The sequence below is a fragment of the Aspergillus affinis genome, assembly GCF_023601865.1.
Source record: "Aspergillus affinis strain CMG 70 chromosome Unknown NODE_12_length_464043_cov_86_772839, whole genome shotgun sequence".
Taxonomy (NCBI): Eukaryota; Fungi; Ascomycota; class Eurotiomycetes; order Eurotiales; family Aspergillaceae; genus Aspergillus; species Aspergillus affinis.
This window is the reverse complement of record NW_026515793.1, coordinates 289887-315264: the sequence shown is the minus strand read 5'-3', so window position 1 is coordinate 315264 and position 25378 is coordinate 289887. Positions and strand designations below refer to the sequence as shown.

At 53.0% G+C, this 25378-nt stretch overlaps 10 protein-coding genes across 10 annotated transcripts; 6 read left to right on the top strand and 4 right to left on the bottom strand.

The window, feature by feature from the left end:
* Nucleotides 1–493: 493 nt before the first annotated feature.
* KD926_001514 (ESCRT-II subunit protein SNF8) lies at nucleotides 494–1393 on the bottom strand (the record flags this gene model as incomplete). The annotated part of the gene is made up of 2 exons (XM_053096753.1): nucleotides 494–806; nucleotides 915–1393. 2 exons carry the CDS (start codon nucleotides 1391–1393, stop codon nucleotides 494–496), a joined length of 792 nt encoding a protein of 263 aa, XP_052959264.1.
* A 317-nt stretch (nucleotides 1394–1710) lies between these two features.
* Nucleotides 1711–3319, top strand: KD926_001513 (60S ribosomal protein uL30; the record flags this gene model as incomplete). Its single annotated transcript, XM_053096752.1, has 4 exons — nucleotides 1711–1727; nucleotides 2331–2442; nucleotides 2637–2803; nucleotides 2860–3319. The coding sequence occupies 4 exons, from the start codon at nucleotides 1711–1713 to the stop codon at nucleotides 3317–3319; spliced, it is 756 nt and encodes a 251-aa protein (XP_052959263.1).
* Nucleotides 3320–5878: 2559 nt separating this feature from the next.
* Nucleotides 5879–6717, top strand: KD926_001511 (orotate phosphoribosyltransferase; the record flags this gene model as incomplete). The annotated part of the gene is made up of 3 exons (XM_053096750.1): nucleotides 5879–5978; nucleotides 6035–6170; nucleotides 6231–6717. 3 exons carry the CDS (start codon nucleotides 5879–5881, stop codon nucleotides 6715–6717), a joined length of 723 nt encoding a protein of 240 aa, XP_052959262.1.
* A 1074-nt stretch (nucleotides 6718–7791) lies between these two features.
* Nucleotides 7792–10860, top strand: mfp (putative peroxisomal multifunctional beta-oxidation protein (MFP); the record flags this gene model as incomplete). Its single annotated transcript, XM_053096749.1, has 7 exons — nucleotides 7792–7947; nucleotides 8018–8245; nucleotides 8316–8424; nucleotides 8475–8564; nucleotides 8626–9013; nucleotides 9073–9481; nucleotides 9535–10860. The coding sequence occupies 7 exons, from the start codon at nucleotides 7792–7794 to the stop codon at nucleotides 10858–10860; spliced, it is 2706 nt and encodes a 901-aa protein (XP_052959261.1).
* A 454-nt stretch (nucleotides 10861–11314) lies between these two features.
* KD926_001509 (E3 ubiquitin-protein ligase) lies at nucleotides 11315–13501 on the top strand (the record flags this gene model as incomplete). The annotated part of the gene is made up of 1 exon (XM_053096748.1): nucleotides 11315–13501. One exon carries the CDS (start codon nucleotides 11315–11317, stop codon nucleotides 13499–13501), a length of 2187 nt encoding a protein of 728 aa, XP_052959260.1.
* Nucleotides 13502–13785: 284 nt separating this feature from the next.
* Nucleotides 13786–15810, bottom strand: KD926_001508 (putative MFS drug transporter; the record flags this gene model as incomplete). Its single annotated transcript, XM_053096747.1, has 7 exons — nucleotides 13786–14107; nucleotides 14158–14211; nucleotides 14266–14331; nucleotides 14388–14577; nucleotides 14635–15428; nucleotides 15483–15616; nucleotides 15664–15810. The coding sequence occupies 7 exons, from the start codon at nucleotides 15808–15810 to the stop codon at nucleotides 13786–13788; spliced, it is 1707 nt and encodes a 568-aa protein (XP_052959259.1).
* An 838-nt stretch (nucleotides 15811–16648) lies between these two features.
* KD926_001507 (putative cysteine synthase B) lies at nucleotides 16649–18330 on the top strand (the record flags this gene model as incomplete). The annotated part of the gene is made up of 3 exons (XM_053096746.1): nucleotides 16649–16841; nucleotides 16898–17727; nucleotides 17791–18330. 3 exons carry the CDS (start codon nucleotides 16649–16651, stop codon nucleotides 18328–18330), a joined length of 1563 nt encoding a protein of 520 aa, XP_052959258.1.
* Nucleotides 18331–18692: 362 nt separating this feature from the next.
* On the top strand, nucleotides 18693–21121 carry KD926_001506 (uncharacterized protein; the record flags this gene model as incomplete). Its single annotated transcript, XM_053096745.1, has 7 exons — nucleotides 18693–18829; nucleotides 18918–19168; nucleotides 19237–19357; nucleotides 19417–19480; nucleotides 19554–19741; nucleotides 19805–19903; nucleotides 19981–21121. The coding sequence occupies 7 exons, from the start codon at nucleotides 18693–18695 to the stop codon at nucleotides 21119–21121; spliced, it is 2001 nt and encodes a 666-aa protein (XP_052959257.1).
* Nucleotides 21122–21583: 462 nt separating this feature from the next.
* Nucleotides 21584–22604, bottom strand: KD926_001505 (uncharacterized protein; the record flags this gene model as incomplete). The annotated part of the gene is made up of 2 exons (XM_053096744.1): nucleotides 21584–22379; nucleotides 22438–22604. The coding sequence occupies 2 exons, from the start codon at nucleotides 22602–22604 to the stop codon at nucleotides 21584–21586; spliced, it is 963 nt and encodes a 320-aa protein (XP_052959256.1).
* Nucleotides 22605–22926: 322 nt separating this feature from the next.
* Nucleotides 22927–24381, bottom strand: KD926_001504 (cystathionine beta-lyase STR3; the record flags this gene model as incomplete). The annotated part of the gene is made up of 3 exons (XM_053096743.1): nucleotides 22927–22989; nucleotides 23047–24087; nucleotides 24193–24381. The coding sequence occupies 3 exons, from the start codon at nucleotides 24379–24381 to the stop codon at nucleotides 22927–22929; spliced, it is 1293 nt and encodes a 430-aa protein (XP_052959255.1).
* Nucleotides 24382–25378: the final 997 nt, after the last annotated feature.

Sequence of the window (25378 nt, the reverse complement as noted above, 5' to 3'; positions counted from 1 at the left end):
TGTCCTCAACTCTTTTCTTTTCTTTCCGTCTTGCATACAGTACTGCTACAATTACAGATGAGTCTTATTGAATTATATGAGGGAATGAAAAGGACGGGAATAAAAATTTCAAATAGATTTCTAGAAAATGTCCGGATTCTCACACTACGTAGTCAAATATTCATTTGTGATGTTCATTATGTGATGCATCATAGCTTCGCTCTAAAGGGGTAATTCATTGTCTTTTGCCCTGGTGGTCAGAATCCCCAGTGTTATACATGGTCATGGAATCGATTTTCGGCACTACACCATCGAAAAAATTATGGGCCACGTCTTCTGCAGTGCTTGCACTAGTGTTTAGGCTGAAGCCTAGAAACAAATACTGAAGACGGGGGTGGGTCATTATATATAACCAACGGTCCAACCCGCTCCCAACATTGTCCGTTGAATCCGAGGGTGCTCTTATCGAATGCCACCCTACGATATTGATAGTTCTTAGATCAAGGAAGAAGCTTCACCCACTATCATCCAGCAGGTTCTGTGGTGACCAATATTCATTCTCTTCAGCCTGGGCATCGAGCCAGACTAGACCGTCGGCCAGCAGATCGTCAATGACGGTCTGGGCCCGCGCTTTCTCCCAGTTCAAGTTCAGCCGCAACATAGATATACTCACGTATCCGAGAACTTGTATAGCCTCCAGCACGGTGGCTTGGTCTGTGTTCAGCTCCTTTGGAACCGACCGGATATACTGCTTGCTTCCGACTCGGAAGATAGAAAAGCCTGACCCCAGAGGCTCGAGCGATTTGACAGCACGAAGGACATCATCACTAGATCATGTAAGTATTGATTGCGACCCCGTTACTTACCTCCACCCGGGTGTGAAGGAGAGAAAGGGCAGATAGTGGCGGAAGGGAAGGGGTTCAAGATGCGCATACTCCGTAACTTCAAGACCACTCCCGATCGCTTTCCCTTTGCCTACTCGTTTCCGACACTCCTCGACACCAAGCAAGCCGCCGTTTTCACTGCGCGTATCCCGGCACAGCCCCACGACTCGCACCGCAACCTCGAAGTAGAAATCATTCATGTCCCCGCCCATAATCTGGGTCCAGAAGCTGCCCGTCTCGCCGCCCAGTCCCTTCCGGCCATTTTTCCCTTTCACGTTGCTTGCGGCGAGCGGGTCGACGCCGATCGTATTGCACATGCGTGCGAACTCGGCGCGGAAGGTGGGGTTTGATTTGATGGTTGAGCTGTGCTCCAGCGCGAAGCTGTGGAGGACGGACTGGAACACCGAGAGTTGGGTCTGGAGCGAGGAGAGGTGGGTGGAGCGAAGGTTGGCGCCATGATTGGCATAGGATTGGCTGGCTTGGGTTCGATTCGCAAAGGCTCCTAGGCCGACGCCTCGACGGGAGGACATGGTTGAGACGTTGATGTGTGAGTTGCGGGGTCGGGGGTGTTATCTAGACAACATTGCTGCCGACTTGGTCCCGTCCGGGGCTCTTATCAGGAACGGTCAGCTGACCCGCCCTACCCTAGGGCGATAAGGGTACGGCTTATCTAAGTGCATGAACCGCCAAGAAATGCTGGTCCCATCGTGCTAGCCGTAGACGGGTTAGTGCCACCCGACCGCCCACAACCGATTTTCCCTCTTTAAAGCAGATTTCCTTTTGAATTCTCTTCACTTCGACAGCCCTCGCCAACCGCCCAACTCGCGAACTCTTACGGACCGTCGCAATGGCCTCGACTGCTACGTATGCTTCCCTTTTATGATCCCTCCCGGTTGATTCGTCGCACGAGTCTGTCAGGATTGGGGTTATAGTCGTCCTTCTCGCTGGAGATGCTGCAGTTTGAAAAAACTTGCTAAGCACCAGCTCGATCTTTCCCGCGACCATCGTCTCGTTCCATGAGCTCGCCTCTACATAACTGTTAGAAGCAAAGGATTGGAATTGAGAATGGGTCAGGGGTATTGGGGTTGAAAGCCATGCTGCCTTCTCCCTAAAAATCATTGTTGTCGGCTATCGTTTCCCTTCTCTCCGGTCTGAGTTTTCTCAGGCTTATCGATATGGGAACGAACAGCGTCAATACAATTCCCGAACGTTTCGTTTGGGGTCTTGTCGGATGAGGATATTAAGAAAGAGCTTGGGTCTTCAATGGATCCGCAATGGCAATGCTGGAATATGCTTCGCCAGGATCATGACCCTTAAGTCTTTTGCTTCACCGATCAAATTGATGTCGTCGAGTGCTTTCTTTTAGCCTTCAGTATGAGAATGTGGCACTATAGCTACAGTTCTTACACTCGGCGAAGTTTTGGCCTTGTCTGATTGCCATGGACAGACCCAACTGACCTCCCACAGCACCGTCCCCACCAACCAGCAGGTGCTGGTCCCCGAGACCCTCCTGAAGAAGCGCAAGAGCCAGGAGCAGGCTCGCGCTGTTCAGCGTGAGGAGGCCCAGAAGAAGAAGGAGGTTAGTATTCTGAAAAATTTTTCTTTGCTTTTCCTTTTTTTTGTTCGATGATTACAACACACCACTACGCGACTAGACCACCAAGTCGATGCTGTCGCTTCGTTAACCATCTTTCGGGGATGAGACACATTACTTTACCACATGTTTTACATCAACTTGATGAAATGTTCTTTTCACTAACGGAGAACCTCTAGGCCAACAAGCAGAAGCGTGCTACCATCTTCAAGCGCGCCGAGTCCTACGTCAAGGAGTACCGCGATGCTGAGCGTGAGAAGATCCGTCTCGGCCGTGTTGCCCGCAAGGACGGTAACTTCCAGGTCGAGGACGAGGCTAAGCTGGTCTTCGTTATCCGTATCAAGGGGTATGTTGTCTCGTCCACACCGCATCGATCGCATCAAATTCTAACCGTCACCCTAGTATCAACAAGATCCCTCCCCAGCCCCGTAAGATCTTGCAGCTGCTCCGTCTGCTCCAGATCAACAACGGTACCTTCATCCGTCTCTCCAAGGCTACCCAGGAGATGTTGACCATCATCAACCCCTACATCGCCTACGGATACCCCAACCTCAAGTCCATCCGTGAGCTTGTCTACAAGCGCGGTTACGGCAAGGTTGACAAGCAGCGTGTTGCCCTCACCGACAACCAGATCATCGAGGAGAACCTCGGCAAGTACGGCATCGTCTGTATGGAGGATCTGATCCACGAGATCTACACCGTCGGCCCCAACTTCAAGCAGGCCAACAACTTCCTGTGGCCCTTCAAGCTCTCCAACCCCACTGGTGGCTTCCACACCCGCAAGTTCAAGCACTTCATCGAGGGTGGTGACTACGGTAACCGTGAGGAGAACATCAACGGCCTCATCCGCCAGATGAACTAGATTGTTTCATCTTGTTGGGCGATGGCTGTTGCTAGGTTGTCTGGGTTAAGGGCTCATTTTCTCGGTTAGCGGTATAATGGTCTAGATCCAGGTACTCTAAAAATTCAAAAGCTTAGGCAACCTTGCAACTTTTTTTTTCCGTAATCATCGTATATCTTTGCACGTAGCTGTCTGTATGTCTCGGTGGTGTTTAGTCTTGCTTGTGTTGGTTTACATGCCTTGAAAATTTCGTCAAGGGACTGTCTCGGCCGAGATGCGAGTGCACGAACCGAACCGATCAACCTGCTGAACACATGTATATGTGAACAACTATCAAACAAGGTGTTGGTAGCTGAATCACGAAATGCCAACCCCTACTTTACTAAACATGTTTCGCACCGTATCTTCGATGGACATATATAAATCTAATTGTTTGTCTTCACCTTCCCGTAAGCTCGAATCAATATATATATAGGTACCCGCGTGGAATGCATTTAATTACATGGCTATCTACAAGAAACCCTTGATTTCGCAACACAAGTTTCCCAAATCTAAATCTTAATCACCTCCTGAACTCTCCTGTTCCTATCAACCACCAAACGAAGCTGTCTGCCTTGCCAGCTAGCAGACGAGGAGGTGGTGGCGGTTGTCGCATGGGGCGTTGGCTTAAAGACGCCTTCGCGGAGGGTTTCGGTGAAAAGTTCGTAGGAAGGATAATCTATTTAATAAGTGAGTGTTTTTTTTTTTGCTTTCTTTCATTTTATTTTAATGGGAACGTGATACAGTTATGTTCTGGAAAGGGAGAGAAATGTAGGGTAGGGGTTGGAAGAGGGAAAGTACGTACAGCCATCAACGAAATGAGTGACTTGCTCCGGCGTCATGCCCGTCCCTTTGGCAGCGCGGAGAGTCCTTTCTTGTTCTTGTCGCCAGTCGTAAACGTAATGCGAATCATGGGCGTCGCTTTGATATCGTTAGCCTCGGCTTGAGAATATTTGTATAGGTGATTGGGTGGGGGAAAGGGGAGCGTACATATGAATCAAAGCGTCTAACTGGCTATATGCGGATGAATCACGATGGTTAGCAGATCTGACCTGATTGGTTTTTTTTTTTTTTTTTTTTTCAAAGGAAAGGAAGGCTCATCCCAAGCAACCCACTTACTCCGTGATCAGATCATACGCGCGCAACGCATCATTCACAGTCTTGACGTCTTCGAACTTCACATGTCCAAGACGCCCGTTATACTCACCCTGCTCTCTTTGGCGGACCGCGGCCTCCCATTTCTCGCGAAGGGTTGCATCATCCCACGCGCGGAACCCTACACACCACCCTTCGAAGATGATCACTTTGATTTCCTCCTGGCCCGGTTGGTTAACAATCTCCCACTGCGACTGCGGGACTCGATCGCCTTGCCCCGCGAACGCGGACTTGTCGTACTGCGGGATGGCCGTGGGGCGGCCGGCGCGGAGGGCGTCGAAGACCTGTGTCGCTAATGGGAGATCATGAGTCCCTGGTTGGCCGCGATGCTGGAGGAGGGGGTTTGAGGGATATGATTGTGCGAGGGCGTGCTGGGCTTCGTGAGTGAGGTATAGGTCGTCGAGGGAGAGGGTGACGACGGGGAGGGAGTATGGTGGGGATCGAAGCGTCGATAGGAGCGTGGATACCTGGCGGTTGGGACAGAAGGTGGTTAGTTGAATTGGGTCTGTTGACTGAAGGGAATTGTCATGAAAATGGACGATGGTCGACATACAAGGACGGTTTTGCCGGCACCTTGGACGCCGTTCAGGCCCAGGAAGAACGGAGGGGCTTTGGCGGGGTCGTCCCCATATCGGGCTTGATGGGCTTTCAATCGCTCGAGGAGGAAAGGGATACAGTGTTGAGATTTGTCGTCGACGATTTCAGACATTATGCGCGACGGTGACTGGGTGGTCGGAAAAATCTAGTTGATCTGGAGTGGTTGTTAGTGACGGTCAGAAGAATCGCGGTGTTGATAAGGACAGATGATGTATGTATGTATGTGTCGGAGTAAAGCCGAGCGGGTGGAATCTGGAGAAGGTTCTGCCACGGCGTTTACCCACCCGCCGGACTAGATCTCGTCCGAGACGCTGTGGACGCTCCTCGCCGGACTATGTCAGGCCGAAGTTGCTCTCTGATTGTATTAAGGTATTTATATGAAATGATTTGAGTATGAACTCTTCAATAGTACATAGCTAGTAAGTACTCCATGTCGATGAAGGAAATCCACTCACTTGGACTCGAGAGGCGCTCGGTGGGCATTACATTGTCTTCTCAGATGGCGGTGCCAACGTAGGTCTGGGCATGGGATGAAAATGTCTTTCTTTCGTTCCATCTGTAATTTCAACATTATTGCTATTGTTATAGTCCAGAGTACAGAAAAAGGCACCAGATGAACGGGGTATAAACGCTAAACCCAAACCAGCTCTAGCGCAGGAGGTACCTTGCTTATGTCACCGCGGGCAGTCAATCTTTTTTCTAGATACCCCGCCGATTGACTTGCTCCTCTCAGTGTATGTGCTGTTTATAGATCCCCTGGTCATTCAGATCCTATCCCCACCGATCACAATGGCTGCCACTCTTCCCGCCTACAAGACCTCCTTCCTGGAGTCCTGTCTCTCCGCCAATGTCCTGACCTTCGGCACTTTCACCCTCAAGTCCGGTCGTCGTATGTTCCAAGTCCTTGAATCCTCGTCCTAACAATTGCTGATATATTGGATCAAGACTCTCCCTACTTCTTCAACGCCGGAACCTTCCACACTTCTGCGCTCCTCTCCGCCCTCTCCACCGCCTATGCCCACACCATCGTCTCTTTCCTCGCCGCCAACCCCTCCATCCCTAAACCCGATGTGATCTTTGGGTAAGCCCATAGAGTTCTTCCATGTTATGACAACGTAAATTGACTGGAAAATCCATTCAGTCCCGCCTACAAGGGTATTCCTCTTGCCTGCGCTGCCCTCCTTGAACTCCACCGCCTGGACCCCGAGACCTGGGCGAATGTCTCCTACAGCTACAACCGCAAGGAAAAGAAGGACCACGGCGAAGGCGGCAACATCGTCGGCGCCGCCCTGAAGGGCAAGAACGTCCTGGTCATCGACGACGTCATTACCGCGGGTACCGCCATGCGGGAGACGCTGGACCTCGTGGCTAAGGAGGGCGGCAAGGTCGTGGGCTTTGCCGTCGCGCTGGACCGACTGGAGAAGATGCCCGGACCTAAGGAGAAGGAGGGCATCGATGACGGCGAGCCCCGCATGAGCGCTATGGGCCAGATCCGTCGCGAGTACGGCGTGCCGACAACGAGCATCGTCACGTTGGAGGATCTGATCGTGCTGTTGAAGAACAAGGGAGACGAGGGAGATGTTACGAGAATGGAGGAGTACCGGAAGAGATACCAGGCCAGTGATTAAATGAGTAGGGTCCTGTTTAGTGGAAGACTGGATTAGGTAAATTGGATGCCATGGACATGTCCATACTGTCCGCATCTAACGAGAATGGAATGCCCTTGTAGTGTATTCGGTCTGATGGGATTATTCTGCTTAAGTGCACATGTGCAGAGCACATATATGCACATAAGACTTATGCAGAGGATGCTTATTAATAGTGAATACAAACTCCCTGCACATGAGCAGGTAGCGCATCGCGGAACCCCGGAGATCGAGAGATTTAGTGCGGACCCATTCTTCTCGCAGGATCTTGGAAAATGGTCAGTCGGTGCCCTCCGTCGCCAGGCAATTTTATGTAATGAAACAACCTGAAGACTACACCGGTGTACAATTAGTGCGATCTCACCCCTTATTCTAGTTGGTGTATTCTGTCTCTTTTGGGTTTTTATGTGTGTAGTTTATTGTGCGGTACTCGATGATCGCTACCAAATACGTCGTCGTGGTTGCTATTGTTAGTTAGTGCTTTGTTGGGAACTTGGGAGTATCCGGTGAGAGGAGAGAGAGAGAGAGAGTCACGGATTTGAGAGCAGCCAAAGACCCCCGAGGTTAGAATCGGCGCAAAGTCGAGGTCAACTCCGCAATAGTTATGGACGGAGGAATCAGTAATCAGCCAATTCCGGGGGAAGCTTGGCCTGGCCAGTGGCCAGCCAGACTTCTCAGGCATTCCATTAGATCATGGTGCAGAGCGTCGGCATGTGAAGGCGGATCATCTGCCTGGCCCAAATTCGCTTGGCGCCGTGGGACCCAAAACCTCCGAGCTTCACCTGCGAAGATGCCGAGGTTCACCTTGCCGAGTCCTGCGACCGTCCGTTTTGTCTCCTCAGATCCCAAGGTCTTCTTCTACTCTTGTTCTCCCCCAGACTTTCTCCCCCGTCTCTATCTTCTCTCCCTCTTTCCTCTCAATTTATAATCATTATTAGCCTCATATCCCTCTCTTCTTCTTCATCCCCTCCTCTTTATTAATCTCTATTCCCCTTTTCTCCTCCCGATACCGACTGAAACCGAACCTCCCCTCCTTCTCTCCATTCATTGTCCAGTATGTCTGAGCTTCGCTTTGACAATCAGACCGTCGTTGTGACGGGAGCCGGTGGTGGTCTGGGAAAGGCATATGCTGTCTTCTTTGCCTCGAGAGGTGCAAATGTTGTCGTCAACGACCTGGGTGGTTCTCATGCCGGCGACGGCAAGTCGTCAAAGGTAAAGTGTCCGATCCGGTGGTCACACAAGCGCTTTAGACATGAGAAACTAACTTTTGAACTCACCTTAGGCCGCGGACGTTGTTGTTGAAGAGATCCGAGCTGCTGGAGGCAAGGCTGTTGCCAACTACGACAGCGTTGAGAACGGTGACGCTATCATCGAGACCGCCATCAAGAACTTTGGTCGCATCGATGTCCTCCTCAACAACGCCGGTATCCTGCGGGATGTCAGCTTCAAGAACATGAAAGATCAGGACTGGGATCTCATCAACCGGGTACACACGTATGGTGCCTACAAGGTAAATATCCCTGCTCTTAGTCGTCTCTTAAATATACATATGATCATATATTGACCTGTATGACTTCTAGTGCGCAAGAGCTGCATGGCCCCACTTCCGGAAACAAAAGTATGGTCGCGTTATCAACACTGCCTCTGCAGCCGGCCTCTTCGGCAGTTTCGGACAGGCCAACTACTCCGGTGAGTTATCCATGGCATGTGTGCATCGGTCTTGAAACTGACAAACGAAGCCGCCAAACTTGGTCAGGTCGGATTCACCGAGACCCTCGCCAAGGAGGGTGCTAAGTACAACATCATCGCCAACGTTATCGCGCCTATTGGTATGTTGAGAGCGAAGTTCACCCGTGGCGAGCAACATGGGAAAGCTGACCGAACAAATAGCCGCTAGCCGTATGACGGCCACCGTTATGCCCCCCGATGTTCTGGAAAACCTCAAGCCCGACTGGGTTGTGCCCCTCGTGGCCGCCTTGGTCCACTCCTCTAACACTACCGAGTCTGGTGGAATCTACGAGGTCGGTGGTGGCCATGTGGCCAAGCTGCGCTGGGAACGCGCTAAGGGTGCTCTGCTGAAGGCCGATGCGTCGCTGACCCCCGGCGCTATTGCCCGCAAGTGGAACGACGTCAACAACTTCTCGCAGCCCGAATACCCTACCGGTCCCGCCGACTTCATGTCTTTCTTGGAGGATGGTTTCAAGCTTCCCAGCGCTCAGCCGGGACAGGAGCCCGACTTCAAGGGCAAGGTTGCCCTCGTCACTGGCGGTGGTGCCGGGTATGTATTACACAAACAGTTCCCAACCTCGGTGAAACATGGATGCTAACGTGTGCTAGTCTCGGTCGCGCATACTGTTTGCTCTTCGCCAAGCTCGGCGCTTCCGTGGTGGTGAACGACCTTGTAGACCCCGAGCCCGTCGTCAAGGAGATTAAGCAGCTGGGTGGACAGGCCGTTGGTAACAAGGCCTCGTGCGAGGACGGCGAGGGCGTCGTCAAGTCTGCCATCGATGCTTTCGGACGCATTGATATCCTGGTCAACAACGCCGGTATCCTGCGCGACAAGGCCTTCACCAACATGAACGACGACCTGTGGAACTCCGTCGTCAATGTTCATCTGCGTGGTACCTACAAGGTGACCAAGGCCGCCTGGCCCCACATGCTCAAGCAGAAGTACGGCCGCATCGTCAACACGGCTAGCACCAGCGGTATCTACGGTAACTTCGGACAGGCCAACTACGCTGCGGCGGTAAGACTCCTTGTAATCTCATTTCATGAACTCTCACTGACGGTTACATCTAGAAACTTGGTATCCTCGGCTTCTCGCGTACTCTTGCTCTCGAGGGAGCCAAGTACAACATCAAGGTCAACACGATCGCTCCTAACGCGGGTACCAACATGACCCGCACCATCATGCCCGAGGAGATGGTCCAGGCCTTCAAGCCCGACTACGTTGCCCCGCTCGTGGTGCTTCTTTGCTCCGACATTGTGCCCGAGCCCTCCACCAAGGGTCTGTTTGAGTGTGGCAGCGGCTGGTTCACCCGCACTCGCTGGCAGCGTACCGGTGGTCACGGTTTCCCCGTGGACGTCAAGCTGACTCCCGAGGAGGTTGTCAAGCACTGGAATGAGATTGCCAACTTCGACGACGGACGTGCTGACCACCCCGAAGATGGCCAGGCCGGTGCCGAGAAGATCATGGCGAACATGAGCAACCGCAAGGGTGGGGCCTCTGAGGGTGGCAATGACATTCTGCAGGCGATCGAGAAGGCCAAGCAGAGCTCCAGCGAGGGAACTCCCTTTGACTATGTCGATCGCGACATCATTCTCTACAACCTCAGCTTGGGCGCTAAGCGCACCGACCTGCCTTTGGTGTACGAGAACAACGAGCATTTCCAGGCTCTTCCCACCTACGGTGTGATCCCCTGGTTCAACACTGCCACCCCCTGGAACATGGAGGACATCGTCGCCAACTTCTCCCCTATGATGCTGTTGCACGGCGAGCAGTACATGGAAGTCCGCAAATTCCCCATCCCGACCGCGGCCAACACCCTGACCTACCCCAAGCTCATTGACGTGGTTGACAAGGGCAACGCCGCCTTGGTTGTTGCGGGATACACGACCAAGGATGCGAAGACGGGCGAGGACCTCTTCTACAACGAGTCCACCGTCTTCATCCGCGGTAGTGGTGGCTTTGGTGGTTCACCCAAGCCCACCGCGTCTCGCCCCAAGGGAGCCACCGCTGCCTACAAGCCTCCCCAGCGCAAGGCGGACGTGGTTGTCGAGGAGAAGACTTCCGAGGACCAGGCCGCGCTCTACCGACTCAACGGCGACCGCAACCCTCTCCACATCGACCCCGAGTTCAGCAAGGTGGGTGGCTTCAAGACCCCCATCCTGCACGGACTTTGCTCCCTGGGTGTCGCCGGCAAGCACGTGTTCAGCAAGTTTGGCGCCTTCAAGAACCTGAAGGTCCGATTTGCCGGAGTTGTCCTGCCGGGCCAGACCCTGAAGACGGAGATGTGGAAAGAGGGCAACGTGGTCCTGTTCCAGGCCACCGTCGTGGAGACCGGCAAGCCTGCCATCACTGGTGCTGGTGCCGAGTTGCTGGAGGGAGCCAAGGCCAAATTGTAAACTAATGACGTCCCACTACGCGTATGGGCCGTGTGAATCAAATTATGTACATAGATTATGACTGTTATTTGAATTGGGTTTTTTTTTTCTTTTGTTCCATGTTGATGATTAACAAAGTGTACTTGTGGGTAATAGCTACCAGACTGATACATATTTCTGATCTTATATGAAGACCTATTCATGGATCTCTGCCTGCACCCTGCAGATTCTAGATTGTAGACTACTGGAAGCTACCGGGATGGGATGTGGCGGTATTGTCAGATACAGTAATGTAACCGATGGGGACTTCCGAAAAGACCAACTCCAATCCAACATTCCATTCCGTTTATTCTCTCCCTTCATCCTCCTCCTCGCTCCTGACTTTTTCGACGTGTTTTGATACGGTCTGATCCTTTCCCCGTTGCATCTCAGGCACGATCATGTAGCAAAGTCTTCTCATTCCTCCGACGCAACGATGGTGCTCTCGCTATCTGTCCCTAGCTTCTCTAGATCGTCGACCACCTCCCCCGCGCTTCCTGCCGGCGACAATCACCAATCCGCCACCATCACCGAAGCCTTGCGTAATAATCCGTTCGGAATCACCTTGCGATCTCGTTCCGCCACCGCCGTGACAGCCTCTTCCTCCGCCGACAAGACGCAAGCCCAGAAGGAACTCAACGAGGCCCTCGAAATACTGGCCCAGATATTCCCCGACGTGAAGGTCGAAGTGTTCCGAGAGCTCCTGGTGCGGTTTGACGGACTCAGTCAACTGCAGGTGTGCGTGGAACAGCTGCTGCGACATAAAGAGGAATGGGTGGCCGGACGATGGAATGTGCCGACGGGGTCTGCGGGGAGCGGGGACGATGCCGTCGTTCCTTCCCCCGTCGACGGCGAGGGGTTGGTGGTTCCTCGTAACGAGCAGTTCCGAAGCGATGAATACAAAGCCTCCGTGAAACTTGCTCTATCCAAGGAGTTCAGCAGCCTGAGCAGGAGCGCCGTGGATGCGGTGCTGGCCGAAGTGAACTTCTGTTATATTCGAGCGCGTCCGATTTTGCGTGACCTTGCGAGCAGAACGTGGCGGGCGACTATCAACAATATTCTTCCTTTCAGAAGTAAGAAAGACAAACAGGAGCACCCCCTCGTTCTCTGGAAGCGCCAGCCGGACGGTGAGCTGGGCCCTATTCTTAAAGACACCGGGTGCGGGGAGTTGAATCGAGAATTACACGAGGCTTTGCTGGCGCCGATGCTCCGGATGCGCCGCGAGGAACGGGAGGCCAGAGACTTGTCCCTGGCGGAGGAGTTGAATGAAGTCGAGGCCACGGCGGCTAATGCGATATACGAGTGCGAATGCTGCTTGATGGAAGTTCCTTTCGAACGTATCTCGACCTGCTCGGACAACTTGCATTTCATCTGCTATGGTTGCATCCAGCGAACGGTACAGGAGGCGGTATTCGGCCAGGGATGGAGCAAGTCCGTGGATGTCGAAAAGGCGACTCTGAAATGCCTCGCACCATTTAGCCACGAGGCTTGTCAAGGGAACTTGAACGCCGAGATTGTCAACCGAGCCGTCCTCCTAGACAAGGCGGGGGGCGAGACCTACCTCAAATTCGAAGGTCGACTTGCCTCGGAAGCCCTTCTCAAGTCCCAGTTGAAATTGATCCGCTGCCCCTATTGCTCGTATGCCGAAGTGGACTCCGTCTACCATACTTCACCCGAAGGAATCAAATGGCGATTTCGCCGTCAGAATGTCGGCGATACAATCATCTTGACGTTTATACTACTAGATCTGATACCCCTGCTCCTGATTCCGGTGATCATTATCTTCTTGGTCGACCCCTCTCTTCTCTCCATGATCCTACGAAACGCTGTGCTCAGCTTGTCTTTGAAAGCTCGTCGAAAGACGTTCAACTGCTCAAACCCGGCATGTCGACGGATCAGTTGCATCGACTGTCAGAAACCGTGGCGCGATCCGCATGTTTGCCACGAGCCATTATTACTCGACTTGCGCGCCACCGTGGAAGCCGCTCGAACGGCGGCGGTGAAGCGCACCTGTCCTCGGTGTGGACTATCATTCGTCAAGTCTTCAGGTTGTAACAAGCTGACTTGCGTGTGTGGCTATTCCATGTGTTATCTCTGTCGCAAGGGCCTGAACCCTCCTATGAATTCGGCATTTCGATGGGGACGTGCTGGGAGACGTCAGGAAGGAGGAATGTTCAATCAAGAAAATATCTTTCCTATGGGGAGGGGAGCACCGAGGCTTGAAGCACAAAACGAAGAACCCGATCCGGATGAAGACGATGCTGAAGAACAAGGGTACAGACATTTCTGCGAACATTTCCGGCTCACTCCGGGATCCCGGTGTTCAGAATGCACTAAATGCGAGCTTTACCAAGACGTGGACGAAGAAGACGTGGCACGCCGAGCTGGTGAGAAAGCAGAACGTGAATGGAATATGCGTCAAGACAACTCCGGGGTTGGCGTCGGTGCATTACACGTTAACAATGACTTCATGACAGAAAGCAAAGGCCGAATTCTAAAGCTACAGGGAAAGAGTTGCAACTACTGGCTGAATGAAGTGTGGCATGAAGGACGGTGGAAAACGGAAGGACAAGCTTTTGTCAACTGGCTCGTGGAGCAAACGATCATCATCGAAGACATTTGAGGTTTCTACGTTCTAGCCTCTTAATTCTGCCTTTGTTATTTGCCTTTCTTTTTGCCTTTGGGACACACTAATGATTTTGATCTCCCTACACAACTCTGTTGGACTAATGTTTCATAGTATTGGCGTTATATGGTGAACAGAGTAAACAAAAGGGGGTTGGATGTTTTCCTACTTTCTCTTTTGGACGATGTGATGAGATATGACAATCCTTTGGATAATGACCTGAGTTGCCTTCATCACTGAATTAATACAATTTTTTTTATCTGTTCATTTTCTTTTGTGTATCAGCTTCTCTTCTCCTCGTCTGCGCTCTCCCCCTTGATCCTATCTCTTCCTTCCTGTTTCAGTTTCTCGTCATCATCCCGATTCAACGACACCTGGGGCATTAACCAAGCAGCCAAGAAAAAGGCAAGTGCCGATAAAGCCGCCCCGATAATGAAGATAATGCGAAACCCTTTTTGATATGCCGGTATCAATAAGGAGCGAGCATGGTCGGCTTCCTCGGCAGGAAGCTGGGATAGATAGTTCTGGGGACTCGATAGGAAGGATCGTTTTTCGGAGTCACTTAGACCTAGGGAAGACACCGCGGAGGAAATGAGGTTGTTTCTGGATTCCATGAGCGCTTGGAAATCTGTCGGTTGATTGCCAGCACTTACATGATTGTCCCGGCAATAGCGAGGCCAAGCGTTCCGCCTAGGTTTCGGACGAAGCTGCCGAACTGATCAACATTGATGGCTCAGGGTAGTGGGATAAGACAGACATACTTTCGGAATGAAGTGACAACGGCCATTTCTCGCCGGTCAACTCCAGCCTGTACTGCTATGAGAGCACTATCGTACCCGGTCAGCCTATTTCATGACACGATTTAGGGGTTGGAAAGATTCACGGTTGCAAGGTATTTCCCACTCCCACACCAGTCAAAATACCATATCCAATTTGTTTCCCCAGCCCAGAAGATTTGTCCAAGGTTGAGAAGAGGCCTAAGCCAACGGCCCAGATCATCCAGCCAAAGAGGATGCATTCTCTATATCGGCCCACCCAGTGGACCACGAGTCCTGAGACTGTACTGCTAACGGCTAGAGGCTGTCAGTATCGTATATAAGAGCGGAGGCGAAAAAGGGAATGAGAGTTACTTTGCATCAAAGTGATAGGTAGGAGCATCGCACCCGCCTTTACAGTGGAGTACTCAAAGACCAATTGATAGAAAGTGGGTATGTAGTAGACCTGAACGAGGAAATTCCACCCGTTCACGAACATGGTGAGACACGCGCCATTGACAATGCGCGAAGTGAAGATCCGCATTGGCACCAGGGGCACTGATGTGCCTTTCCACTGCCAAAGGACGAACGCAACGCATATGGCAAAACCCACAACAAGAGTGGTGATTACATGTGCCGACTGCCAGGGATACTCGCCTCCACCCCAGGTCAAGCCCAGCAGCAGCACGGCGGTGCCACCGAGGGCGAGAACGACGCCAAAGAAATCAATTGCCTTAAGTTTGACCTTCCAATCGCCGGTGACCTTGCGCAGTGGCATGAAGAAGAGCACGCTCAGGGTAGTAATTGCCGCGAGGGGAAGATTGAGACGGAAGATCCACCGCCACGAATCCTCGTTGATTGAGGCTAGGGCACCTCCAATTACCGGACCGATGCCGTTGGCAAGGGCGACGACCGCACCAAGAATCCCTTGGTATTTGCCTCTTTCACGTAGCGGCACCACGTCACTGACAATCATTTGAGCGACAGTCATGAGACCACCACCGCCGACACCGGTGAAGGCTCGGAAGATGATGAGCTGGGTTGCGGTTTGAGCCAGCGAGGCGGCCAGGGATCCGAAAAAGAAGATCCCTAGGCCGACGAAGAGAACCAGTTTGCGTGACCAGACGTCGGAAAGCCGACCATATAAAAGCTGAAAGCAGGTGGATGTACTAATGAGTGTCAGATCATATCTTCTTTGTTGACGGTGGGGTAAATCGACTTACACAAAGTAACCACCAGATATCCACGACGTCTGGTCACTGGCATGCAAAGCATTGCCAATGATAGACAAACTGGCGGCTAAGGTAGTTTGATCCATCAAGGCTATGAGGTCGACCGTTGAACAGGCCAGGAATATCTAATTCGTCAACTTGGTGCCGAGTGAGGGCACTTGTGGCTACCTACCGTGATGATGGTGCTCTTCGGCACATAGTTGGTCTGCTCATTGAAAAGGTGCACAGAAGGCTTGGACTCACCATCCGTGTCGGCAGTTGCAGATGAATCAGATAGATCGGAGGCATTTGCCTTGGACTCGAGAACAGTTTCAGTCATCGTTGTCGTTGTGTATCCTTGCCCGATGTTTGCGAGTGACCAGCTTCTGCCGAGGGCCATTTATTTCCTTTAAGACCGCGGGACCGTGGGGAGGCCATGAAGGACCGCCGACCGGTGGGAACATGCTGGGCAAAGCTAAGCGAGGATATTCATGAAGATCAGATAAACCTCGAACAAGCCGCCAAGTGAAAGAGGGTCTCGGACTAGACGTGTTGATACGGCCAGTTAGGGTTCTGGAAGGGATCAGCATCCTGGCCGCAAACCTGCTCAAAAAGACTCAACAAGGTACTCGCGACGCATGGCTTGCCAAGAAAGTATGTCGATATGGGCTGCCGTGGCCTTTGAGGACCTGTGGTGTGAAAGTGCTATCCGCTGCCTTTCCAAGGACCTTGCGGTATCACCGTGCGTAGATCTTTCTCATCCTGGCCTGACTTACTGTCTCTAGAAGACCGGACTGTGAAGATCCTGCCCAGCCTGACACCCTGAGGACATGGCGACTAACTTTAATCTCCTTTTCTTCGCCATCCTGATTCGGCTACGGCTTCCACTCTGAGAAATATCCCACCGTCGATGGCGCTCCGATCGCTTTTGTCAGGCGGGAAATGGCTCTTCCTCATGCCCGGGGATTTCCTCCAGGGGAAATGTGACTATATGATGCATGAGTCTACTGGAATGTGGGTCACACCACCACGCAGCCCGTCAAGAAGGAACAATATGCACGGAGGGGTTGCTGCAGAACTATAACTTGAGGCCATTGCCCCTCCACGTAGCCTGATCGATCTGTCACCAGAGCTCTTGCAGATATTCCCTCCCTTGCATCCAGTGCATTTGTGCCACGATGTCTAATCTCAACGAACGCAATGTGTACTTTGGTCCGGATTCTCTGAAGAAATACTTCGATCCCGACTCACAGCCCCCTCTACCATTGGTTGAGCTGCCGGAGCATCTGAACCCTTACCGTCAAGATGGTGTACGCATCTATGCGAAGATGATGACCATGCATCCGGCCAATAACGTCAAAGCAATGCCCGGTACGTACCTGTCGGAGCGTTTGATGGCATCCCGGTACTAACCTAGCGGCCCATAGCTATGAATATGCTCGAATCGAGTGTGGTGCCGGGAAAAACAGATACCATCATCGAGTACAGCTCTGGTTCTACAGTGATTTCGATGTCAATGATCGCTCGGGTCATGCATGGCATTAACGACACCCGCGCCTTCCTCAGTAACAAGACCAGCGAGGCCAAGCTGAGATTGATGCAGTTCTTCGGCCTCAACATCACTCTGTTTGGGGGCCCCTCGCAACCCGAGCCCTTCGACGAACGAGGTGGCATCCAGAGTGCCCGAAACAGGTCTCTACAGTCCGAACAGATCCTCAACCCCAATCAGTACGAGAATGACGAAAACTGGCGGTCCCATATCCGTTGGACCGGGCCACAGATATACAAGCAGCTACCAGAAATCACCGTACTCTGCGCGGGCATGGGCACATCCGGAACGATGACGGGTCTGGGGACATATTTCAAAGACACCAAACCATCTGTGCTCCGGCTGGGGGTTTGCACTGCCCCGGGAGACCGTGTGCCTGGTCCAAGATCTTTTGCGCTCATGAAACCCGTCGAGTTTCCTTGGAAGTCTGCAGTCGACGTGATCGAAGAAGTGAACTCTTTTGACTCGTTCTCGCTGTCCTTGGACCTATGTCGGGAGGGAATCGTGTGTGGACCTTCCTCGGGATTCAACTTGAAGGGGCTCTTCCAGATGATCGAAAAGCGTCAGGCTGCTGGCACGCTGTCCGAGTTGGCAGGGCCTGATGGTACTGTCCACTGCGTATTTCTGTGCTGCGACCTGCCGTATCAGTACATTGGCGAGTATTTTAGCAATCTTGGGGCGGATAAATTCCACCCTATCCAAAATGAGGTGCGTTTTTCCCTGTTTTCCATGTCTGTCGTAGCTGCTGATGCTGATTGATCTCTTACCCAGCACCTCACTAAGGTGGATCTCTACCGATACGACGAGAGCTGGGAGCGAAGCCCGGTGGTTCTTTTCACTCATTTCTATGAGCCCCCCAAGGCGCTAACTCAGAGCTTGCTGAGCAGCATGGCCCTGCGGCCAGCGTGCTGCGTCCTCGACCTGAGAACCGCGGTGGATTTCTCTGCCTGGCATCTGCCGGGATCGGTGAACATCACCCTGCAGAGTCTAGACTCGCACACCCCCAAGCCGTTTTCCGACCCAAGCGTGCTTGAAAATCAGTGGCGGGAGCTGGAGGCCTTGTTCACGGACGCCCAGGCTAACGTGATTAGCACCCTGCAAGGCCATCATGTGTTGGTGATTTGCTACAATGGGGATACGGCCCGAGTGGCCACCAGCGTGCTGCGGGCCAAGGGAATCGAGGCGGACAGTCTCCGGGGAGGGTATCAGGCCCTTCAAGATCACGGAATATGGGGTGATGGTGGAGAGGGATCGGAGCAGGCGTCGTATCCCATGCCGGTGTCTGCCATGGTGTCGCTGCAGAGTAACTAAGTAATAGTACGGACAGCAGTGGCACAGACGAATGATGAGTGCATATTTTTTTTTAATTTTGTTTTATTGTGTCCCATTAGATTAGGTATAGGAACTGAATGACATCTTGGCGATAATCCCGTCCCCCTGCAGAATGCACGCAAATGTGCTCACCCTCTCTTAGTCTGTGTTAGCTGTGTTAGCTTGTGTCCACCCTTCCAGAAATCTGCTCAATTGCGAGCAGCCCTCGACCAATCAGCACGACGGTCTATCACGATGACACGATCTGATAGACGCTCTGTCCTGCCTTTTATTCTGGACGATCCGTGCCTGATACCCTGGATGGCCGACCACTCTCCAAGTCCAGGAGACGACCATCAACAATGCATATGGATCATGACGGATCGGGGTCCGGCCTCCCATGGCTGGACCAACCAGTCTGGCTACATTCGTCGCGGGCAGACGAGTGCAAACTGACCCCAGAGCAATGTGCATATCGAAACGGACACTGGCGATACTGGTATGCCTCATCCTGATCCCCCTCTTCAATACCCAACAGCCACAGCCCAGCCAAACTGACGAAGGGAAAAATGAGATGAGGAGAACAGGTACGAAGCAGACCACGTTTTTGCGCTTAACACCGTCTACTTCCTGATCGCCACGGTCGGCCTGTTCACGATCTTGCATGTCCTATCCCTCTACGCCCCGAGCTCCCTCAGGCGGAGTTACCCCTGGCGAACGGCCACCGCGACGGGCCGCTATCTTTCGTATAGATCTTTTCGATTGCCCGTTCTGCGGTCCTGGTCGCCCTCGTTGGGCGTGATCGGGCTGGGATGTGTGGGGGTTGTGTTTTTTGCTGGTATGTTGGTCTAGGGGGTAGAGTTCTGAGATGTGGTGGTGGCTTTTGTGTGTTGACTTGACTATTAGCGATGACTTTGGGCCCGAAGCCCTACTACTGGCCGAATACGACGGAGCTCTCGTATGGAAGTAGTCCGCCTATCGCGACGAGGACAGGGTGGATGGCGCTGGCCTTGCTGCCGTTTGTGTTGTGGGTTACTCCTGAGGGTCTGGGATAGAGGTATGGCGATGGATGTTGATGCTATATAGGGCTCTGAGCACTAAAGCGAATCTCATATCAGCGTTGACTGGCGTATCACATGAGAAGCTTCAGGTATGTTGACAGAGGACAAGTGGTATCCAGAGATCTAGATTACTAGGACTGACTGACTTCTGGTCATAAATAGGTCTTCCATCACTGGACCAGCTACGCCATGTTCGTGCTGGCTCTCATCCACACGTTCCCCTTCATCATCTTCCATATCTGGAAGGGCGATATGGTCATGCAGTATAAGACGAGCATCGCCTACTGGACGGGCATCGTGGCCTTGATCTTTCAGACTTATTTGACGGTCATGTCGTTGCCTTCGATTCGGTATGATTTGCTTTCTTTGGAACTTATATAGGAAAAATTCGCCAGTGGCTAATGATGAAATAGGAATCGATACTACGAATTCTTCAAAGCCACGCACATCCTCGCCGCTCTCGTCTTCATCATTTTCTTCTTTCTGCACTGCGACTTTCGTCTCTCTTCGTGGTATGTCCCATCCATCCACCTCTTCCTACCCTCCCTTCCCAGCATCTCCCACTCTAACCGCAGCTGCAACCAAACAGGGACTACTTCATCGCCACCGGAGCAATCTACATCCTCTCCCTCCTCTACGCTCAAATCCGCACCCACCTGATCCACGGCCGCCACACGGCCACCATCTCCCCCCTCCCCTGCGGTCTCCTCCGCATCACCATCCCCACCGTCACGCTCACCACCTGGCGACCCGGCCAACACCTCTTCCTGCGCTTCCTCTCGCCGGGCAAACTCGGCCTGCACGCCCTCACCGCGCACCCGTTCACCATCGCCTCACTAGCCCACGACCCAGATACCTTAGGAAAGCCCTCGCAGTTGGTGTTCTTCGTTCGTCCGCATAATGGCCTCACGGCACGGTTGGAGTCGTTGGCGAAACACGCGACGGGTGGGTTCTGGAGGTGTACGGTGCTTTTGGAAGGGCCGTATGGTGGGACTGGGACTGGGGTTGCGGTTGCGGGGCTCGGTGATGCTGGTGGTGCTCATGCTGATACTGAAGCCGATAGCACGATTGTCGTGGCGGGTGGTTCGGGCGGCGGGTTCGCGTTGGGTATGTTGGCTGAAGCCTTGAGGTTGAGATCTTCTTCATCCTCCGGGCGAGCGAGTGGACCGGTGAAAGTGGTGTTTGCGTGTCGGTCGACGGCCATGGCGCGGTGGTTTCGGGAGGAGAGTGAGGCTTTGATTTCATCTTTTTCATCTGCTTCGTCTGGGGGGTTGAAGCAGGTGGGAATTGTGGTGGTGGATATTCACGATACATCGGCCTCTGCCTCCTCGTCTACCTCTCCTTCTTCTTCCTCGTCTCTTTATCAGGGCAAGCAAGGCCACGCACAGACTCAGGGCGATGGAACCAGCGAACCAGACCTCGGAAGAAACAAAGAGCTAGAACCGGACATCGAGCTCCTTACTCACGACGACACAGACACCGACAAGAAGAACACAGGAAGACGAATGAATCACGAGACGCAGATGCAGACGGGGTTGTTCTACGCCGGACGGCCGGATCTTCCGGCGCGGATTGCAGAGGTCCTGGAGCAGGAGAAGAGGAAAAAGGTGGCGATCTATGCGTGTGGACCGGCCTCGATGCTCTTTGATGTGCAGAATGCGGCGGCCGATGCGCAGCGACGGGGGGATGGGAGAGAGGTGGTTTTGCATACGGAGACGTTTTCGTGGTGATGATTTTTGCATTGTATATAACATGTAGTGTTTAGCTAAGGGATGGGTTTTGAGTTCAATCAGTAGAAAGGATGTTTGAATATAATATGATGTGATATGATATGGTAGAATATATGGTATACGATACCCTCGTCTAGATTCTATTAAATCTATCTCATGACTAATTACCTATGCTTTGTGATGTGCCAAGTAAGACGGTACTATATAAAGTAACGTTGAAACCCGAAGAGAAAGGAAGCAATGGAAATGAATATGTGCACCCACCAACGCCAAACGATGTCAAGTCATGTCTAAACGCCATTAACCCAATCCCAGAATATGTGAAACGAAAGATAAGAAGAGTAGAGAGTTTAGATCACCGACTCACCAACCACCCCTGTCATCATCCTCATCGCACCCCAATCACCTACACCCAAAGCGGGCACTGGAGATCAGACGCGAGAAAGGGAAAAGAAAGAGTATTTATTTCCCCTCCAGCAAATTCATCCCCCATTCCCTTAACCGCACATTTGCCACCCCGCCTACCCCGTACGCCGGTACGATCTTGCCCATTCGCGCGAAGCAACTGGGCACGTAGTCGCGCCGGATGCGCAGCGCTCGCTCTCGCCACCCCAGCCGGGCGTCTTGCCGGTTATACAGGTCCAGACCAAGCAGGTGCATAGGAGTACTGGCGAACTGCATCAGGGCGGGACAGGCGAACTGCGCCATGGTGGATTTGGCGCGCGGCGTGGACGCCACGACGTCGGGGATCCAGGGGCTGACTAGCGCGGGAACGTTGAAGGACGCGAAGATCGTAATGCTGTCGCGCAGGCAGAACAGCGCGAACGAGGTCCGCGGCACCTTGGTGTTGGCCGGGGGGTGGCAGGAGGCCGGCGATTGTTGGGGAATGCGCGGTTGGGGAAGCGACTGAGGTTGCGGTGAAGATTGTCCGGTGGACGGGGACGACGAGGGAGGAGGATTGGCGCCGAATATCCGAGCAAATCGCGCGTCTTTGTAGACGCATATCCCCATGTTTACGGTGGTCGTGGTGATGAATTTGGCGGTCCCGGGGAACACCGTCGAGAAGGACTGGTTGCGCAGTGTCGAGGTGACGGTGTCAATGGCGTTAGCGGTCAGGTAGGTCGAGGTGTAGAGGGTGTAGATGAGCAGGAAAGGGGTGCTGAGGAAGAAGCCGCCAGGATGGGAGACCATGGATCGGAAGCATGATGTGAGGGTTTGACGGATGGGGATGCCTTTGGCAGCTTTTTCGATGATGGCCCTGACAAAACCAAAGTGTTAGTTTCGGAATTCTACTCGAAAGGCCAACATTCCTGGACTCGAGGTATAGATACCGGTCGATGACGGTGATGGCTGGACACGTCAAAGCTCCAGCCGTAGCGGCGCTGGCGACGTCGACGCCGAAACGCGACCCCAGCTGGCGGGTGTTCCAGCTGGGCGAGAGGGCAGGGACGACGGGGGTATCTGAGAGGGCATTTTGGGGCATTGTCTATACAAGAGAAAAAAAGAACAAAAAAAAAAAAAAAAAAGAACGAGCAAAAAAGAGGACAGACATAAAGCACGAAGGACAGTTGAGATGAGGAAATGAGATCACAAAATGACGGACGAGAATAAGCCGGAGTCGCTCCGATGCCGGATCAATCAGCCGCCTCTGATTGGCCGCGGCTGAGCGTATATCCCTCTACAGTGGTAAAGATAAAGTATTGAAGATTGAAGATAATGGAGAACAATTGTATGTACGATATATAAAAACTTCTTTTCTGCAGTTCGCCCAACGCCGTTAATCCCAATCATCTATACATCGCCCGTCAAGCACTCGTGTTCGCCTGGAAATCATCCAGCGTCACGTTGACGGCCCCAGCTTGCACCAACTGTCGCCTGTTAGCCTGCATTCATGCCAATCTGATCTCCCCTTGGACAGAACTTACGGCTCGTTGCAAATCATCAATCAAATCATCAGCGTCCTCAATGCCCACGCAGAGTCGGATGAGATCTTCCGGCATCGCGCGCTCCGCCCGCGTCTTCGCGTCGATGCTGGCATGACTCATGCGACAGGGCATACTGATCAAGCTGTTCACACATCCGAAACTGACGCTAATCGCCCAGAGTTTGGCGCTCTCGACGATCCGCTCGCTCACGGCTACGTCGCCCGTCTCGAACGAGAGAACAGCCCCGGACCCGCGCGCCATAGAGTGGTGCAGGTCGTACTGCGGGTGCGACCGCAGACCCGGGTAGCGCACCTTGAAGCCGTGTGACTCGAGGAACTCGGCGATACGTTGCGCGTTGGACTGCTGCTGGTCCATGCGCACCTTTAGGGTCTTCACGCCGCGCATCAACAGCCACGAATCGAAGGGCGACAGTCCGCAGCCGGACGCATTGATGGGGAAGTACAGTCGCTCGCCCAGCTTCTGGTCGTTGACGGCAATCACGCCCGCCATCAGGTCGTGGTGGCCCGACAGGTATTTGGTTCCGCTCTCGTACACGATATCGGCGCCCAACTCCAGGGGGTTGAGAAGGAACGACATCATGGTGTTATCCGCCACGACCAGGGAGGCGGGGTTGGCCTCGTGGGCCGCCGCGGCGATCTGGGGGATGTCGACCACCTTGATGAGCGGGTTGGTCGGCGTCTCCAGTAGGACCATAGTAGTCTTCTCGCTTAGGACCTCGCGCACCTTCTCCGGCCGCGTGGTGTCGACGTGGTGCACGACGATGCCGCCGTTCGTGGCCAGGTACTTGAGAAGACGGTTCGTGCCGCCGTAGAGATCGTCGCCGGTCACCACCTCGTCGCCGGGACGTAGGAGTCGGGTGATCACATCCAACGCAGCCATACCGGAGGAGACGACGAGAGCCCGCTGGGCCGACATGACCTTGGCCAGGTGTCGTTCCAAGTGCGTTCTCGTGGGGTTTCCGGAGCGGGTGTAGTCATATTCACCACCGCCATCGCCGGACGTTTGCTTGAAGGTGGCGCTCTTTTCAATGCCACAATTAATATGAATTCGATACGATGACCGACCGAGATCAACAGCCAAAGCATTTCAGGGAAACGGTGCCAATTCATGTCATGCGGAACATACCTGGTAGATGGGAACGCTGCTGGCGTTGTACTGGTCATTGCTCTCGGTGTAGACTAACTCCGTGGCAATGTTATAGCGTCTACCGGCATGCGGACTGGAGGGAGCCGGCGAAGGAGGGAGATTGTGGCCCTCGAGGTCAACGTGAGGATACGCCTTTTTTAGAGGCGCACCGGATCCTGAGGCCGACATCGCTGCGGGGAGGACGGGACGGGAAGTGAGTCAGAGACACGGCGAGTTCAACGGGCAGGTGGATGGGAGCCCCAATGCGGACTGGAAAAGGGACAATGGCCTGTAGGAAGAGGAATCAAGGAGAGGATGAAGAATGAAGAATGCAAGAATGCAGGAATGAAGATGGCAGAAGCAGAAGAAGAATCACGAATTGACGGTCTTCCCCAGAATCAAATCACGGGACTGCAGCTGGTGGGGATCCACCTGCAATGATCTGATTGGTGAATGGCCCCGGAAGGCGATGTCGTCATCCGCTAGTGCCCGTTCGGGTAAGATGTACACCTGAGGCAGCAAGATGCTTGAATACCTGATTATTTAGGCAACATGGGAGATACAGGCAGACTGCCTCAACTCAACGGAGTTATCGGACTTTTACGCTGTCCTCCACGCAAATGCTCCAGCCCGGCAGGTCTTCCATCGGAACAAAGCTACTTCTTCACTTCATTTCGGAGAATATTGTCAAGCACTGTTTTCCTCTCCTGCCGTGATGCATAAAGGTAGGAACTAGGATGACACTCCATATACAATCGCATGATGCACTGCCAAGTCGACATCAGATTCGTCACGGAAACAAGCTACCAAGCCTACAATTGAAAGCCCTCGAAGACTCACCCGGTATCATCTACTACGACGTTGGGCGAGGCCGCCATGTTGCCAGTGGCACCGTCTTTGTCCATGCGAGAAATCGTCAACACCCCGATGTCTATGTCGAAGACCGACGAGTCTGAGGACTAAATCTGTCTTCTTTCGGGGGGTGATTTCTTGGACCGGTAGCTGATGGTCGAGCATGTCCTGGTTACAACTAGTTTTGCTTTTGGCTTGAATGTAACATAGTACCGAAGATATGGGGTTATAGACCGTAGATCGAGGATTCGATTATGCAAAATGGAGCTCAAATTGCATCATCGGGTCTTCTACTCTTGCTAGAGTATCTTAAATCCAAGGTCCTTCCTGCATC